This window comes from Aptenodytes patagonicus, chromosome 17, assembly GCF_965638725.1.
Source record: "Aptenodytes patagonicus chromosome 17, bAptPat1.pri.cur, whole genome shotgun sequence".
NCBI lineage: Eukaryota > Metazoa > Chordata > Aves > Sphenisciformes > Spheniscidae > Aptenodytes > Aptenodytes patagonicus.
This window is the reverse complement of record NC_134965.1, coordinates 13,277,700-13,294,774: the sequence shown is the minus strand read 5'-3', so window position 1 is coordinate 13,294,774 and position 17,075 is coordinate 13,277,700. Positions and strand designations below refer to the sequence as shown.

General features: G+C 44.3%; 1 protein-coding gene across 3 annotated transcripts in view; it reads right to left on the bottom strand.

The window, feature by feature from the left end:
• The window catches only part of WSCD1 (WSC domain containing 1), a 34,518-nt gene extending 18,440 nt beyond the window's left edge, over positions 1–16,078 (bottom strand). The window contains exons 1-4 of one of the 3 annotated variants that reach the window (XM_076354338.1): positions 15,456–16,078; positions 15,166–15,210; positions 5,409–6,105; positions 349–463 (exon numbers count right to left, since the gene is read on the bottom strand). In XM_076354338.1, the coding sequence (XP_076210453.1) occupies positions 349–463; positions 5,409–5,835 (542 nt within the window). In that variant the 5' untranslated portion in view covers positions 5,836–6,105; positions 15,166–15,210; positions 15,456–16,078. Of the gene's footprint in view, positions 1–348; positions 464–5,408; positions 6,106–15,165 lie in introns of all 3 variants that reach the window. The other 2 variants (XM_076354337.1, XM_076354339.1) reach the window with 2 other exon arrangements.
• Positions 16,079–17,075: the final 997 nt, after the last annotated feature.

Below are 17,075 nucleotides of genomic sequence, written 5' to 3'. Positions count from 1 at the left end.
GATTCTGGGAATGCTAGTTTGTTCATAGTTTTTAAAATATTTTAGATCAAAGATTTGGCCTAGAGGGCAATATCTAACAAATATCTAACAAAGATTATCTAACAAAACAGTAATTTTTGACCGGGACAACAGAAAATACATTGTAAGTAGCCATGCTATAATAAAGAGGATAGGCAGCAGTGAAATAGTCTACTTTAAGCAAGGTAGCAGAGCTATGCCATGCCTGAAGGTATGAGATAATCACAGTTTTCACAGATGCTATATGTTTAACATATGCATGCTTTTCCCATTTCAAGTTCAGTTCCACCTATTATCAGAAAAAACTTGCAGTGAAAAAATACCACTCACCTCTCAGCACAAGCTTCCTGACAGTGAGATACTGTCATTTTTCTTAAGTCATAAAACACAGCGCCCTTCAGTGTCCTCTCCCTCGAATCATCGCTGAAGCATCCCATGTAGGTGCCTGTGTGCATGCAAGACCAGAGTTAGGCAGCGCGCATGGGATGGAGAACGGGGGAGAGGGAAAAAACCATCCAGCGGCGATTCAGTGCCGTAAGTTGCAAGTCACCACCTGTCTGGGGTCCTGCCTGCTCTGCAGACCTGTCCACTGGCACTGAACCTTTGTAGGTGCTATTGAAGGGGTAAGCTCATATGTCCAATGGAAATGAACAGAAGGGAAATTAGACTTTTCCCTTACCCAGGTTACTTTAAGCAGGCCTGCCTTTGTAGACCCAGAGTCTGCAACCACCCCGGAACCACGGTTCCCGCAGGCAGCTGCCGCCTGCTTGACTCCCTCCCTTTGGTGACAAAGCATGGCGAATTTCTAAAATAAAGGAGAAGGTAGTCTTCAAAATGGTATAAACTTTGAGAAATCTTGTTGGATTTCTCCAAAGTTTTCTTGAAAATCTCTAGTTGAGAATAAGATGGTGCAAGAGAAATATCAAGAAAATCAATTTTCTTTGGGTACATAGAGTTACATTAAAGCTATAATGGAAAGATAACTTCAGTCTTAACTAGGCAGCACTGTCTAGTTATTGTATTGAACTATCTCTTTCTCCAGTGCAAATGAATCTTTTAAAATATGTCTTGCTTTAGTTTGCATATAAAAGATAAATATTTCTCTCAGACTGCATCCTATCTTAAGACTCTTTTTTGTTGTCATGAACAAAATACTATAAAAATCCAGCCCGTGTTTTAATATATGATTGGAAGGATGATGTAGAGTCCCACTATTATACAACAATTGTGTGTATGTAAGTACATTTTATCATTAAAATATGAAGAAAAAAAGGAAATTTGATTTTAGAAATATTAGACGATAACACAGGGAAATTAAATAACATGAGCTGTGGACGGGAAGAGAATATATGATGAAAGATGAAACTAAAAAGCATTATATTTACAATAAAATAATCCACAAGAAAAAGAAAGTTCAAGCCACTCTAACAGAGATTTTGGAGCTAGGAATAATAAATCAAACATTTAAGTATTACAAACACAACAGCAGATTCAAAGACCTGCACATCAGTAATTTGCAAACATGCAATTAGAAAATTCACAAGCTGTGAATATACACCCACAGCACACTGTTAACGAGATGGGAGTTGCACACCTGCAATGAGGATGTTCTACATTTTACTTGAGACTTTTGATTTGGGTACTTTGATTCAAACCAGTAGCAGCAGAAAACTCAGTGTGTGGGGCCAAAGAGCTCGAGTCGGGAGGCACGGGCAGGCCAGCCGACACAGCCGGCGTCCGCCCTCCTCCCTGCGTCCCTCCCACGCTGCTGCCAGCCCGGCAGCAATATCTCATTCACATCCTCCTATGAATGAGTCATGGAGAGACTCTGCGGTCTTAGAGCCCAATGTCATGTCATGTCAGCGATCCAGTCCCTGTCACCTCTGCACCCTGTGCAACAACATAACCAGACCAGGGGAAACAGTATGAAACACCCCATCCGCTGGAAGCATTCGTAACAGAAAATTTTCATTTTTTACCTGACAAATTCCTGTTTTCATTTGTTGCACTAATAGTATTTGCCAGTCTCCCTGGCGGGATAAGATGTGGTCCCTGCCCTGATGTCGTGGTTTAACACGACAGGCTTTTAGAAGAAAAAAAAGGACTTGAATTTTCTCACCCAAGGCTGCGCTGATCCTGGTGGACACAGAGGAAGGCGAAGCAAGTCAGCAGGTGTTCACAATATGCTGAGCAGATGCCATGATTTTTGTCTCAGGTTAAGGGTCTGCCCAGGAAGACCACTGAGGGCTGGCTTGCAATCCCCGTGAACAGGCAGGGGCAGAGTGGCTGTGCCGCATCGGGAAGCATGGGCGTTATTAGGATGGCACTGATGAGGAATGCACAAATACAGCCTCCGTGGTAAGGCAATGTGCGGCTTTACTGAGCGGGAACCACAGGGCAACGCTGAAACTTTAACAAACATTGGAACTACGGAGAAGTTCATTATATCTTGGAAGCGATCCATAATGAAATAACAAGCCTGTAAGTTTACTAGGAGAAGGAGGGGGGGGAAGGTAACATGCCTTACATAGGTAGTTACATTTTTAATTGATAATAATTTCCAAAGGCATTCCAACACTTGTTAACAATACTGTTATTAATAATGTCACTTCATGTTCAGTCAGATATTCAAATGATGCGTATTTGAATCAACATAATTCAGCGGGATGTAGCAATAAATAGTCCTGGCTCCTCTCAGTCAGCAGTTAGAACTTGAGCAAGGCACTAGCTTAACAGCTGATAAGGGCACTAGCCTTAACTAACTTTATGGATAATGTTCAAAATTAATCTTTTTGGTTTTAACTGAAGTTTTTAAAGAACAGGTTCATATTCTGCCTGGTATTAGAGTAGCTCATAAAGACTCACCACTTTTTATCTATTCTTTCACTCATCATGGGGGAAAAAAAAATCACCAGACGCAAGGGGCACTAGAGCAGCCCAAGTAGCTACAGTCTGTGAAGGGAGAACCAGGCGTGCTGTCTTTACACAGTTGGGACTGGGGAAGAGGCAAAGCCAAAGGGCTCATGGGCACTCGCTGAGTTCAACAAGCCAGGTTTACTTCATGGAACCCACCAAAACTCTCCGTGCTGCCAGAGCACATGCAGCGTGGGAGTACAAATCACAGTGCATCCCGAGCAAGGGAACATAATGTGCCCTATTTTATTGCATTGCTTTCTCTCCTCCCTGGCCCCCTCAAATCTCCCGGCATGGAACAGCAAGCCTGCCCAAGCAGCACCCCACCGGCCCCTCCTGGTTAAATCATCAGCCTCTACTGAGCAGCTGAGACCAGGGTGTCTGCTGCTTGCAAAAGAGTGAAAAAGTAATACTTCGTGAATATTAAATACTGGTTTTATGAGGTATAGGTACAAAAGTGGTAGCCTGGAGGGTTCGTATGATTCTTTTCTGCAGCTGTCCATGAAGAGCTTATTAAAGTAGGTGGGGAACAATGTCAGCAAAAGACGTATTTGCTGAAGGTGAAGGTGTGTCTTCCTCCCGCAGAGAGCTGGCGGTGTCTGCATCCAGTGCCCTTCCCAGTGGGGATGGGGATGGGGACAGGGCACCTCCCCAAAGCTTTCCACTCCCCTGTGCCAGGCTTGGTCACTGCTGCGCAGGATGGAGTAGCTGCAACCTCATGTTTCATGCTAGTCCAGGGGCTGTCATTAGGCTCTGAGCACCCAGGCTACGTGCTCGGGGCAAGTCACAAAATGCAGTGGGGTTCTGTGGGAGACATCTGCGCTTTGCAGCCTTTCTTCTCTGCCACCAAAACCTGCTAGCAACGGGATGTTATGAAGCGCCTGTGGAGCAATCTTGGAAGCTCCACCTTGGTGCTTCAGGTAGCTCCAGTGGTTACAGTTTGCCTGACTCACGCTGTGTAACTCATCTCCCATACACCATCACTATCACCTTCTTGTTCCCATTTCTAACAATTCACTCAGTAGGAGTCACGAGGTGGCACCCATTTTGTGGGATTTTTGCAGAAGGTGCCCCTTTGTTTGGGTAAATTTATTCAACAAACTAAAAGAACAGTTTAGTAACGTGGTGTCTAGTCATCCAGATCCCATTCCTTTTTTTATTATCAGTGAAACATCTCCAAGGAACAACTAGTTCTTCTGAAAGGCAATGGATCAAAGATTGCAAAGTCATAATTTGATGCTGCAGCCTTGAGAGCATGGTCAGTCACCTAGCTTGAATCCTGATGCTTTCTGTGTTGGGCTCCTCAAGGAGGCTCATCTGCTCCCTGGGGCCGCTCAGCCTTCGGAGGGGCCTGCAGAGTTGGGGCTCCAGCTCGCTGCTGCACAGCGAGCAGCTCAGCTGTGTAACAGCCCAACACCGTGGGCACCCAGCTTTGTGCACCTCCCCGGAGCATGTCATGGGCCCAGCGAGGGGGTGCCATCCCAAACTCACCTGGGATGATGCAGCTCTCTCTGGTGGGTCATAAGGGTATAAAGCCATGCAGGAAATGTGAACATCTACAGATTGCTGTTTTGCTTCTTTGCTTGGTCTGGATAATAGTTTCTTAAAAGCTTTCCTACTGAACAAACCAAAGCAGTCCATGCACATATTTATCAGCAGCAGTTAGGGCAGCAGCATCAGGCTCACAGTGAAGTGAACTCAGATTTCTGTCAAACCTGAATGGCTTTCCATTTGCACTGGAAAATGTACAGTTTTGTATGCTGTGCTCTGGCCACTGATGGACTGCACCCGTGCAGCGGTGTGAATTCCCCTTGCGTTCCCCTTGGCCTGTTGCAAATTTCCAGCAAACTTGTCAAACACTAGGAGTTTGTCTCCGATCCAGGAGTTCTCGTTTCATTGCGGTGCTGGTTTGGCACTCAGTAAGGGAAGAACGGTTGTATGGCCCACATCTTGTCCTCTTAAGGACAGTGTGTTTGCAGAGATGGTCACAGAGGGCAGGTCAGGAACAGCGAATGTGTTTGCAATAACAGAATTTAGTATACGCTAGAAAGCTGTAGCAGCAAGGAGGCACTTGTAGACTTAAGGTATTGTGTGGTTTTGGGTAGTTAATTTAATAAAACCCGCTTTTAAAGTGTTCCCTGTTCTGAGAAAGAAAATCAATTAAACAGTGTTCATCTCTGCCTGCTTGAAGAGAAAATAATTTAAATTAGGGAAGCATATTTCACTGTCTGGGCTTCCATTCAATCAATAAAAATACATTTTTGGAGGAAGTTACAGCTCAGCATAACCAAGGACGTCAGGATCGTACTTTGGCCTGTGCATACACTTAAGAACTGGTTTGAAAGTGGTGATGAGCCAGGAGGAAGGCATTTCTGCAGGCAGACTTTGTGGTGCTTGCCAGTCTGTGCCTGGGACAGTCTAGAAGGAGGTGCAGTTTATGTGCGTGCCAGAAAATGGGGCAGGGGTACATCCCTTACCTTTGTGTTCAGCAGTGTGCTTCATTGCTTTAAATCCCGCTGTTTGCATGGGCTCCTGATCGCTGATGAACCTGTGAAACCACCTTCTTCTCAACTGCCTGAGCTCTGAGTTGCGGGACATGAGCCACCGCGGGCTGTGCTGCGGATCCAGGGCCGGCTCCTGCAGCGCGTCCATGCCCACCAGCAGCCTGGGACCGGGGTGGGGGTTTTGCAGCGTCCTGGAGTCTACAATCCCAACCCCGGCCATCCCGTCCGGCACCAGCAGGGCCTGATTAGCAGAGGTCCCACGTGAACCTTGCTGGATAACCAAGCGGGTCCGCTGTAGCAGCAGGAGGCTGCCAGCCATCAGATAAGCTGCTGTGAGGAAGAAGAGCAGAAACTGGGTCCGACGGAGAAACTTCTGTAGCCTGAAGAAAGCTTTGGCCATGCCCTTGCTGAAACCGGGCCCTTCACGCCTCCCAACGGGCACCTGAATCTCCACCTGGCTGGCCGCTGGTTCCTCCCATAAGTTCAGCCCATCACTTCGGTGCCTTCTCCCAGTGAAAAGCCTTCTCCCCGGTTGGCTGTGGCAGAGAAGGCAGCCTGGCGTGGCACAGCTGCCGGCCTCAGGCACCCGGCTGGCCAAGGGGCTCTGCACGCACGCGGGGTGATGCCATCATGGTGCTCTGCTGAGCTGCCTAACAGCCGATGCTCAAACCTGAAATACCAAGGGAGGAAGGTTGGTTCACATCCAAAGAGAAAATACTCATCATCAGGGTGACTTCCCCCCCCCCCTTTTTTTTTTCAGCTGAGTGTTTCTCCATCTGTTGTTTATAATTATGCACTTTAAAAACTATAATCCAATGAGAATGATTGATTAAGCAGAAGCTAGTTTCAGATCTTCAGCCTCACTTTTTTTTTTCCTTTCTTTTAACTTGGCATGCACAAGAAACACCTTTATGATGAGGTTATTTCTCTTGGGATATTTGGAAAAAAAGTTCTTTATTTTCTTTTGTCAATAGCCGACATCTCCATTCTTTGTCACTGGCTGGAACAGGCAGCCACAGTATAGGCGTCTTTTTAGGAAGGTATTATCAAATTCCTTCCTTTCACTGAAACAGTAGCTAAGCTACAAATGCAGATCAGAAGGAAACAGCAGTGTGGGTGTGTGGGGAAAAAAAAGAAATTGCATCAACTCACAATAGATAAGATAATAATTATTAATCTCTGCAGCACAATAAAGTCAGGCTTTATGCTGGAAGGATGTCTGGGGGTTGTGTACTTAAACACAGCGCTGTGTGAGTTGCTGTGCATATCACTTTAAAAGAAACCAGAGATCCTGCTATTTTTTTAGTAGATTTCTATTGCCAAATATTGACGTGTGGATGTATGGACAAAGACTCCTGAATGTTTGAAAAAAAAATCATGTCAAGTTTCACCAGATATCTCTTGACTGCTTCTAAGCTTTGCAGGCTTTACTTGTGCTGATGTATACCATGATGGGATTGTCTGGGCAAGAAAAGCTCCTTTGTGCTCTAGGGAACCTTTAACCTCCCGTAGCAAATAAAAGCTGGCATCTCCCCATAAGTTCCTGTTTTCCCAGTCAATCACTTCTCTGTGGAGCCAGGCAAGTGTTGAGAAAAGATGCAGTGTTTTCCAGAAAAGAAAATATTATGGCTTTTGCTTAACTTGCATTTGGGGCACACTCTTGAAATCCACAGTCATGGCAAAGAAACATCCATTCACTGTATTTCTTGTTTCAGTATCTGATTTAAAGTTTTGTGGATATTCACTTATGCCTCTTTCTTAAATAGATGCTACCAATTAAGTGTCCACCCATTCCCTTTTCATTTAGTTGTGCAACTTCTTTCTATCTTAACCAGCAATCAAAAACAAAGCCCAAAAAATTCTAGGCCCAAAATATATTGAAGCTCAGCTGAATCTTTTATCAATTGAGCCTGAATTCTCTTTGTGTGACCTTTCAGCCTTGATTGCTAAACGGGGTTGGCACAAGGCAGGAGTCCCTGTCTTCTAATCTTACAAGTCAGGTGGTCTTGAGGACCTGATTTAGATGCTTTTTCAAAATTTTTTTGTTAAGGTTCACGTATGCTGGTCTCAATTGTATAGGGCTGAGTAATATCAAAAAATATTCTATGTGTTTATCTCTACACTTTCTCCAAGAGCTCAGTCTGATAAGGACTTCCTACTCTCTTTCCACCAGTACCTGTGGATCTGTTAGCAGCCAGTGAACTCAAGAGAGCAAGCAGGTGCAAAGGGCTACGAGGCTGTAGCATGCTGTAGTAAATTAAGACCACTTTCTCCACTGTAAAAGTTACCACAACTCCCTTCTGATCAGCTCCAAAGCCAAAGAAAATGCATTGATTTACACCAGCTGAAGAGCCGACCCTTAAAGTTAAATTATTGAAAAATCTTTGATCAACGTTGTGAGTGCTCAAGAATTACAGTAAAAGGGTCAGAAGTACCTAGACAGATGAACAGGAAATTAGCCATAATTAGATACTGCAGATTGTTACAGCGCTAATTTATCTGAAGAACTACTGTCTATCAGCACAGGTGTGATTTGATTCACTAGTTGTTCCTAACATGGGGCTACTGGAAACTTGAGCTATTTCCAAAAGAGGCTGTCTAATCTAAAAGAAGGATGCGTGCGTGTATTAGCCATTTGAGATTCTGACTGGGAAATTACCATGCTCCTTACAGCATACAGTATTTTGAGTTAAGGCTTGGCCAACGGATGAGGCAGCTGCACGCCGTGGTGGCTGATGGCTGAGCAGACAGCACACTGTTCGAGTTGCCATCTCGAGTTGCAAAGGGATGGCCCTTCTTAGTAAAACGCTGCTGCAAAGCCTCATCGGTGAGATGATAATGGCTGCAATCACATAGGTATTCAAAAGGTTTAAGATTCCCCCCCCCCCCAGCAGCAAGATGAGGCTAGATAAATTTATCAGACTTGCAATCATTTTTGCCCAACTGTAATTCAGGGTTTCATAGCTCTTTTGGTTTACTCACAAAGCGATCAAGTTACAATATCAAGAAATGCTTTGAGCCAAAGTTCTCAAGCGCGTCCAAGTCATTTGCATTGGAAAGGCAGTGCTGCAGCAGCCGGGAACCTTTAGGCGTTGCTAATAAGCGATGGCGAGTGGCAGCTTGGATGGAGAAGGACCATCGAAACCGTGTAGCGGAGGTTGGGCTTGTTATGCTTGAAACTGCATCAGTGGCCCAATTTAGTCCCTTTTAATGCCACCGTGTGCTTGAGTCTTTCAGTAGATTTCAGTCGAATTTCTCCATGTTTGCAGTGATGTAAAGCAGAGCAGCTGGATCCATGATCCATGGATCCCCATGACGAGAGGATCTGCCACTTGTCTGGGCAGCACATGGTGATGCCTCCTCGTGCCAGGGGAGACAGGTCTGGCCACTGCCTGCCCAAACAATGCCTGTGCGGGGTGCGATCGCTGCCTCCCACGTTAGCAGGATGAAAAGCCTACTATGCATCAGCAGAACTAGGGTAACTGCCCAAGATATTGGACCTAATTTAAGTATGCAGCAAGCTCTGCATCCAAACACCAAGAAACATTTGGTATTGCTCCTGTTGCTCTGCCTAGTTTATTTATTTATTTACTAAGAAGAAGCTGCTTCTGGGTCTCAAAAGGCTAACTTTGCCTTTGCCTAGTGGTGGAAAAAGTTTAAATTGTACAAGCCAATTTTACTGCAGTCAATATGACATATATAAATTACCTCCAGATGCATTCGCCCTCAGTACAGTTGCCATGACAGTGCATTGTAGTAAAAACCAACCAAATAAATAAGCAGACTCTCCGCCCACAGCAACCGCTGCAAATGTGCAACTCAAAAATTAAATGTTCCTTTTTAGTGGGAAAATAGCAGAGTGCTGCTGACATAAAAAAATGTCATTTGATTTTTCCATAAACTGCATATTGCAATATCATCAAAGTATGCCTAAAAGAATTGAAGTGCATCACTTCTGATGATGATATTAAGAAGGAAAGAGTAAGGAGGATATGAACTAGTATCTGGTAATAGAAAATGTATCATTTGTCTTTTTCATACGTTTCACTTAAAATGAATGAAGTGAAATGGAAGAAAAGTAGAGTCTTCTGTTCCTGTTTATCAGTTCTCACAGCCAAAGGGGTTTTAGGACCATATTAATAGAGAGTTGAGTTAGTCAGTAAAATCATAAAACGATAATTGAAAGGACTTTGAGATGGGCAATGAGAACTGTTAAACAGCAGAGAAGACCTCTAGGTGAAGAGAACAATGAAAGGGTTAACTCTGCAACAAAAAAAAGGAAAATAATTAGCACTGGCAAGGATCAGCTCTGGAGATGGTGAGTGGTAGTACAGAAGATCTGCTGGGTGCTGTGCCTTCAGCAAGGAAAGGATCCCTTGCACCACTAAAAGGTGGTGCATCTGGTGGCTGCGTTTTTATAAAATGGGTAATTATCTGGTTATTGAGGGCAAGAATTTGATGGGGTTCAGAAAAGCATTGAGTGATCTTCTTTTATAAAATATGAATTTACTCACTTTATAGTGACAGGTGGATTTTTAACTGTTCAGAAGTCAGATAACCATTCAGTTGTTTGAACAGCATTTTTAGCTGTTTGTGCCTGAATTTTTTTGTCCAGAAGCATCATTAGAAAAAATAGTTTGAGGTTTTTTTCTGTAAGACCTATATATATATACCAGCAGGACTGAATGCAGAGCTGGAAAATGCATCTTACCTGAAATCCCAGAATCTCAAAATATGAATCTGTTCCAATCTGTTTCCTAAAATGGGCAATGCTGCAATTCTTCTCACTGTCTCTGGGAAAGCAAACATCTTAGAAGAAAGATTCCTCTAAATTTGGCATGACTTGATCACCAGTGGATTTGCTGGCTGGTGGCCAAGTTTTTGGACCACTGGTGAAATCCTCCCAAGCGCTGTTGCAGGTGGGTTATTTGTTTATTCAGGTGCCGTCAGGCATCAGAGTGTGTGGTGCTGGGTACCAGCTGTAAGAGATGCTCTCCCAAAGGTTTTGCATGAATCTGCAATGCTCGGATAAGGCATGGTCCTACCAGCACCCACAGAAAAGCTGCTTTTCTTTCCTGCAACTTTCCTGCAGGCCACATTGCTCAGAGCCTTCTCCTGTGGGGTCTTGCCATTGCTGAGAAGGGCGGGGTGGCAGAGACGGCAATCCTTGAGGGGACTTTAGTGGTATCCTCTGAAATGAGCTCTGGCAGCCATGTAGCACCCAGCTCCTCTGAACACGTCCGTCAGCAGGCAGCCGGCCGTTTTCGAGGGGATGTGAGCCCCCTGGTTGAACTCACTGCAGACACTAGGAACAGCCGCTATGCCTGGTCAAGGCTATTGTATCTTTGTAGAGCTCTATCAATATTTCACAAAAACGATGTGGTTAACAGGTAGGGGAACACCTGCACCATTGACATGACTGTAGGGAGCTCTTTTTGGAAGGAGGCAGAGAAGCAAGTTGTCTGTGTGTGCTACTCATTTCAGCCACTCTGGAAATGTAGCCCTCTCTTGGTGTCTTTGCAATGCTGCAAAGTTATGCACAGTGTTGAGAAATGCCAGAGCACAGATTGTGAACTCAGCACCTTGCGTCTCAGAGTGCACTGATGGGACGAAGCGCCAGACCCAAGGCATTTCCAATTTAAAGTGCTGGTTTTCCTTTAATCCTTATTTTTCTTTCATTACATATATAATACCAGATTTATAACTGCCATTACAAAGTTGGTATAAGGAAAAGCAGGTCAGTACCTTGCTTCCAAAGTGATCTTGTAAAGTGTGACAGAAGATGTCATACTAGGCAGCTGTATTAATATATTTATAAAGAGAAATAGAAGAAAAATTGTAAATTTCTTGGCAATTCTACTCTCCTAGCTAAAGGAGTAGTTACAGAATTTTTAAGGGAAGACTGAATACTTTCAATGATGCTATGAAAGCCGGTAGAGGCTGAAGACACTAAAGAACAGCCCCAGACTTGCAGGTGAAAAGTTGCTCAGTTGAGGGCTGTCCCTTAACAGGTTGCTCAATGCAGAAACTTAGGTCAATACTGCATTGACAGCTGCAGCTCATCAATAGTTGATCTTGTCTAAAGACCAACAGCATTTTGCAAATTCAGAGTTCTTGGCACGGAAGCAAGACCATGTTTTCTATTGTAAACTGAAGGGAATTGGACTCACGAACACTATTTTTAGAAAAATCCATCCCTCTTCCACATTTCTCCTCTCTTTTGTCAGCTTTCTTTGAGGACAAATGTAGTCAGTTAGGACCTAGCTGAAGGATTCTGGCTCGCAGCCTTTCTTTTGCATACACACTGCCATTTTCTTTAGGCTGTTTGGAAAGTCAAGGCCAACATCATATTGTGTGAATGCATGTAGGAAGAAAAACTCTTGAGAAGCCATAAATTTAATGTTGGGATCCTGTCAAATATTTGCAATTCCCTTTATTCTGACAGCTAAAAGCACCCTGAGTAACCCTGAGTATCTGCCAGTGTCGGTCCCAAGACGGCCGACAGCAAGTGCTGCTCGCAGTCGTACTTTCATGCATGGCCAGAGCCATCTCTTGAGTTTTGAGAAAGGGGTTAAAAAGACAACAAAGGTGAGCTGTCTGAGCTCATAGTGGAATCAACAGAGAAATTCCACATTATCCTAGTTTCAAATCATGGGATAAGGGAGAAAAATGAAACCGTGGATCACATTTGTGTGGAAAGCAGCACATGCTAAAAGTAAAGCTTGGAAGAAACATCCTGGTACTCTACTGTCTTAAGCCAAAATCTACTCAGATCAAGATATAGGTTGATGCTGATGGATTTTGGCTCAGGGCCATTGTTACTTTTTCTAGCTCCTTAACAAAGTGTCATGTGGAATCGTCTCACTAACTTAACAGTGTAATTTAGGAACTTATGCAAAGAAAAGAAAAAGATGTGATTTCATAATTCCACCACCTTTCCTAGGATATTCTTTCACCAAAAAGAGGGGAAATTTTTGATGAAGAGTTACTATAATATTGATTTTCTTCACCAACTTAAACATGTACTTTTCTGTGAGATAAGATCTGCGGAATATAACCTGATCATTGACCTTTCTGGCAGTTACAATGCAATGCTTAAATGAGACCCATCTAGAATCCAACAACCTGGACTTCCCAGAGCATTTGGCTTCAGATGGAGAGGCAGAAACACCCTCCAATGCTGGCCCTGGGCAGGCATTCCCCCCGCGCTCTTCCGATAACCCTGCAGATGAGGCTTTTAGCGCAGGCCCTGGAGCAACTGCAGCCACCATCCCAGCAGCGCAAGCTGTCCTGCACGGGCAGGGCCAGCAGACAGCCCCGGCATGTCTCGAGCCTCGCACGGTGACGTGCCACACGGCTCCAGCAGCCACTGCAGCTTGTGCCGGTTCTGTTGCTCTCCAGTTTTCTCATCCCTGCCCTTCCTGCAAGGCAAGTGGAAAACTCAAGTTGCTTTTCTTCTTTGTTCCAAGGCAGGATGTCTAGCTCAGGCATGCGAGGCTGAGGATGAGTTAGTGCCTGTGCTTTGCTCGTGCACATCCTGCATCACCCTCCATGTGAAACGCCACATCATTCAGTTCTGCTGTTGCAGAACTTGCCTGAGGGTTTGTATTTAAATATAATAAAAGGGTTTCTTCCCCATCTCTTCCCAAGTCACCTCCAATTGTTTGATTTAGAGAATAATTTGGCTTTTAAATATTTCTAGAAACTAACTCTTCCACCCGTTTCCCATCAAAACGAAGCTTATCATCTAGGGATTTTCAGTAAAGTAATGGTGCCCAATGAGACATAAGTGAAGGGACCTTCAGTCTGTCCTGACCACTGAAGCTCCGATGTGTCATGCCAGCTTCCCTACCAAAAGATCTGGCCTAACTATCTGGGCTTTCAGAAGCAATAAGCACTTCTTCCAACTTACAAAGTTTTACTTGCTAGAGGATGGATCTGTGCTGACTCTACGCACATGCCCCCCTTGTGAGCAACTCTTTCCTGACACAATGCTGCTTTGAGTGTTACTTTAAGCACAACATAAGATCTGTCAACAAACTAGAAATGAGGTAGAAGCACCACAATTTCTCCACATGCTGTAGTGGCAAACATTGCAGCTTGAGAGGGCTTTCTAGCAAATTTACCATTTCCTCCCTCACCTGTCCTCCCTTCCCACACTGTGTTGGAAGTGCACTTGCTACAAGATGTAATCAGATTGCAAAGTTATCTTTGATGCTTTGATGCGTGTTAAAACTTAAATAATGATGAACTGTGATAAATAAATAAAAATGTAATAAAAATCTTTATGCAGACATAGCAAGAGGATGGAGAAAAACTATATAGTCCATAAACTAGTCAAATCAAGGTGAAAATACACAAGTTAAAAATATACATTATATCCACTGTAAACAATATGGGAGGTGGTTTACAGTTGACAGATAATTCAGCTTTGGAAGTGAAAGGCGATGTCACAGAGCAGAGCTGCAGCCCGAGGCTGGAGAGTCAGTGCTAACTTGTGCAAATTTGGTCACAGCAGCTCTTTCACTAGATATTCAACTTTTTTGAGACCAGTTTTCTAGCATAGGTAGGTGTAAATCTAGGCAATAATTTTGTTGGTGAACGCAATAGCCTACGGAGAGAGATGCAGAAGAGTCTGCAGGAGGCAGCTGGTCCAGGAAGGCTTGTTGTGAGACAGAGTGCTGACTTGGAAAGTGTTCCAGTGACAGCTTGTAACAGAAAGCATACCATGGCGATATGGTATTTTTTCCATTAACCCAATACTTTTTACCTAGCTCAGTGATAAAGTAATAATCAGGAGGACTGACTCCATGCAGTATGGAAAAGATGCAGACATATACATACGTACATTTTATATGTATACATACACACACATATATATGTATGTGTGTATGCATTCTGTACATAGAGCGATGTGTACTCAAAAGATAACATACAATCTGCTGTCACCATTCACTGATAAAGCGAGACCTACCAGCAAAGAGTATTCTTGAACCTAGAAAGTATTTTGATCAATAATAAACCATTCGTGCATAATGTACATCTCTTTGATATTAAGAACTCAAGCACCCAGCAAATGATGCTTTATCTGCAATTTCAAAAAAACCCAATATGGTTCTGTGGCTATAGGCTGAAGTTTTGGAAAAGATTGTTGTAAAAAATGTACCATATATTGATTTTTGCCTCAGCCCACAGTAGCCAGAGATGAGATCTTTTCCTGTGTGCAAGAAAATCTACTGGAATTAAAATAACGTGCAGATTGTAAGTAAATCATAAGTATTTAAAAAATGTCTTTCATAAACCCCTCAACATCCAAATTCCTGCAACATCCACCTACTAAAAATTGTTAGAGTCTATTTATTTAGCAAAATGATGCTTCAGAAACTGTTTAGAGAAGCCGAGCGTTCTAGTCTGCCTCACCAGGCTGTGTGACACAAACACACACTCGCATTATTCGTGCCTACTTTTCAAGTATAATGTTTCGTGGATGCTCAGAGAAGGGCATCTCGAGAGCAAACTGCAATCTTTATAAATAATGCAGCTAAGCCTCGTGTACTTAGATGCCATGGATAAATTTAATAAATCAAACAGCCATTCAGACTGCAATGAATGTTAATACCTCAGCCTCTGCAAAAAGTTGTCTGGTTATTACTTGTGTCAAGGCCAGCTGACAAACAGCTTGCAGAAGCAGATAATGCAACTATATAAGAAAAAGAGAAAAAAACCTCACCTTTCTTTTATGGTTGAGGAACTCCTGTTGTAGCCAGGCAAAGTCCTAGACAATCCAGTGAAATATTATAAAAAGCTGTAATGCATATCTGAAAAGCTGATAAATCCTGCTCCCTCTGCCCTTCCCCACTAATCCTTCTCCTGCCTCCTGCTTCCAGCGTGCAAAGCCGTAATCCTCCTGAGCACCCCTCCGTGCTCTGCCTGTGTCTGCACGGCGCTCCGGTCCCTCCAGCTGTTTATATCAGTAACTAACCCAGCTGCCATGCAGCCCCGCACATGCTCCCTGCTCACCGCCGCCCGTTGTGGTCCCTCGCCGGGGTCCCTGCGGCTCACCGGGCCGGGGCGCCGGGGTCCTGCGCCGTGCAGGGGCTGACAGGAGAAAAACGCTCCATGGCCTCCTGCGCCAACAGGCAGGATCGAAACAGCCTCAGCGCTGCACTGCCAAAATCCTCAGCCACAGTCGGTACACTTGTGTTTCATAACACTCCCCCTCTTCGGGGAAACAGAGCCTCTCCTTTACGTCTGCTTCACGGAAGAGCGCTGCAGCCTTCTGCAGCTACAGACGTTTCCAGACCTACTCATACACTCTGTCTATATATTTCTCTAAACACATGGATGGCCGCATAGACAGATATCTAAGTGGCAGCAGCAGCAGTGTGAAGACCTAATGCGATCAGCTGAACGGATGCTCCTGTGTTTGTTTCTCGGTGCCTCTTCCCACTAGGGGCAGATCCCTCTGGAGCCGCTCCTCTGGAGACCCAGACCACTTCCCAACAGGTCCAGAGGGTCCCGGGAAAGTGAGTCCCTGGCAGCGTCCTGGCACCAGCTCAGAGATTTCAGGCAGCAAATTGTTATTCTGGGCACAGGTGGATAGAAGTAAATTATTTATAAATGTGAGAGCTGAAAGGCAGTTTGCTCAGTGTCCTTAGGACTGCCTGCTCTGATGTCTTCACTGCACGTACGGACTCCTTTCTGCTACTGGTTCACACGGAGATCGATCAATTTATAATTATTCTTGAAGCATCTGCATTTAAATGGGAGTAGGCTGCACACTTGTAAGTGCGTGTGGTTTTGAGGCACCCCACAGTCTTTGCATATTTAAATCAAACCTGTGGAGATTTGCCTCTTGGAGCCAAAATCAGATGCGGTTATGGGGACCCTCGTTTACCTCCTGTGCTGAGGAGTGCGGGTCAGTAATGTCAGACCAAACACCTGCCTGGCTGTGAGAAAGCAGCACTCAGGGTTTTTCTTGGATCTGAGAGGAAAGAGAGAATTTGGATGCCATGTGGGGACTGATCCTGTTTCACTTCTGTATGCTGCACAGTACTTAGCCCCACAGGTTTCAGTGATGCTGCATGCGTGGATCTCTCTCCATACAGCACACCCTGTGAGTGGGATCTGAACTGCCAACATGATGCTAACGCTACTTAAATTACACTTGGCTTTCCCATCTCCGCACAGTTTAGGAGAAGAGGGACCTGGCTATTCATTTCAGATCTCTGCACACATGCTAGCTAATTTCAAAATACTCTAGTTGTGAAGCAGACCTGGATTAGAAACACACACAAAGACGGGAGCTAGAGACTGCAAAGATGGGAGCCATCGACTAATCTCACTTGTTCACCACCTTGCAAAAAATAGCGCAGTGATGCTGGAAAGGTTCAATCTTTAGTTGGCGCCAGCATCAAGGGATGAATTTTACCACCTTTGTGTTTGCACTGCCTTAGTTACATGTGTGTTTCTTGTCTTAGACCTATGTAAGCAAGCTGTGCTGTGCCTGGCTACTGGAGTTTGTCAGTTTACTTCTTCTTTCCTTTTTCGAAGGCTGTTTTGTCTTGTGTTTTGCCTTAAAATCAAACAAATGCAGGAACTTCTGTTTCTGTCTACAGAACATTGGAAATAATTTGCAGT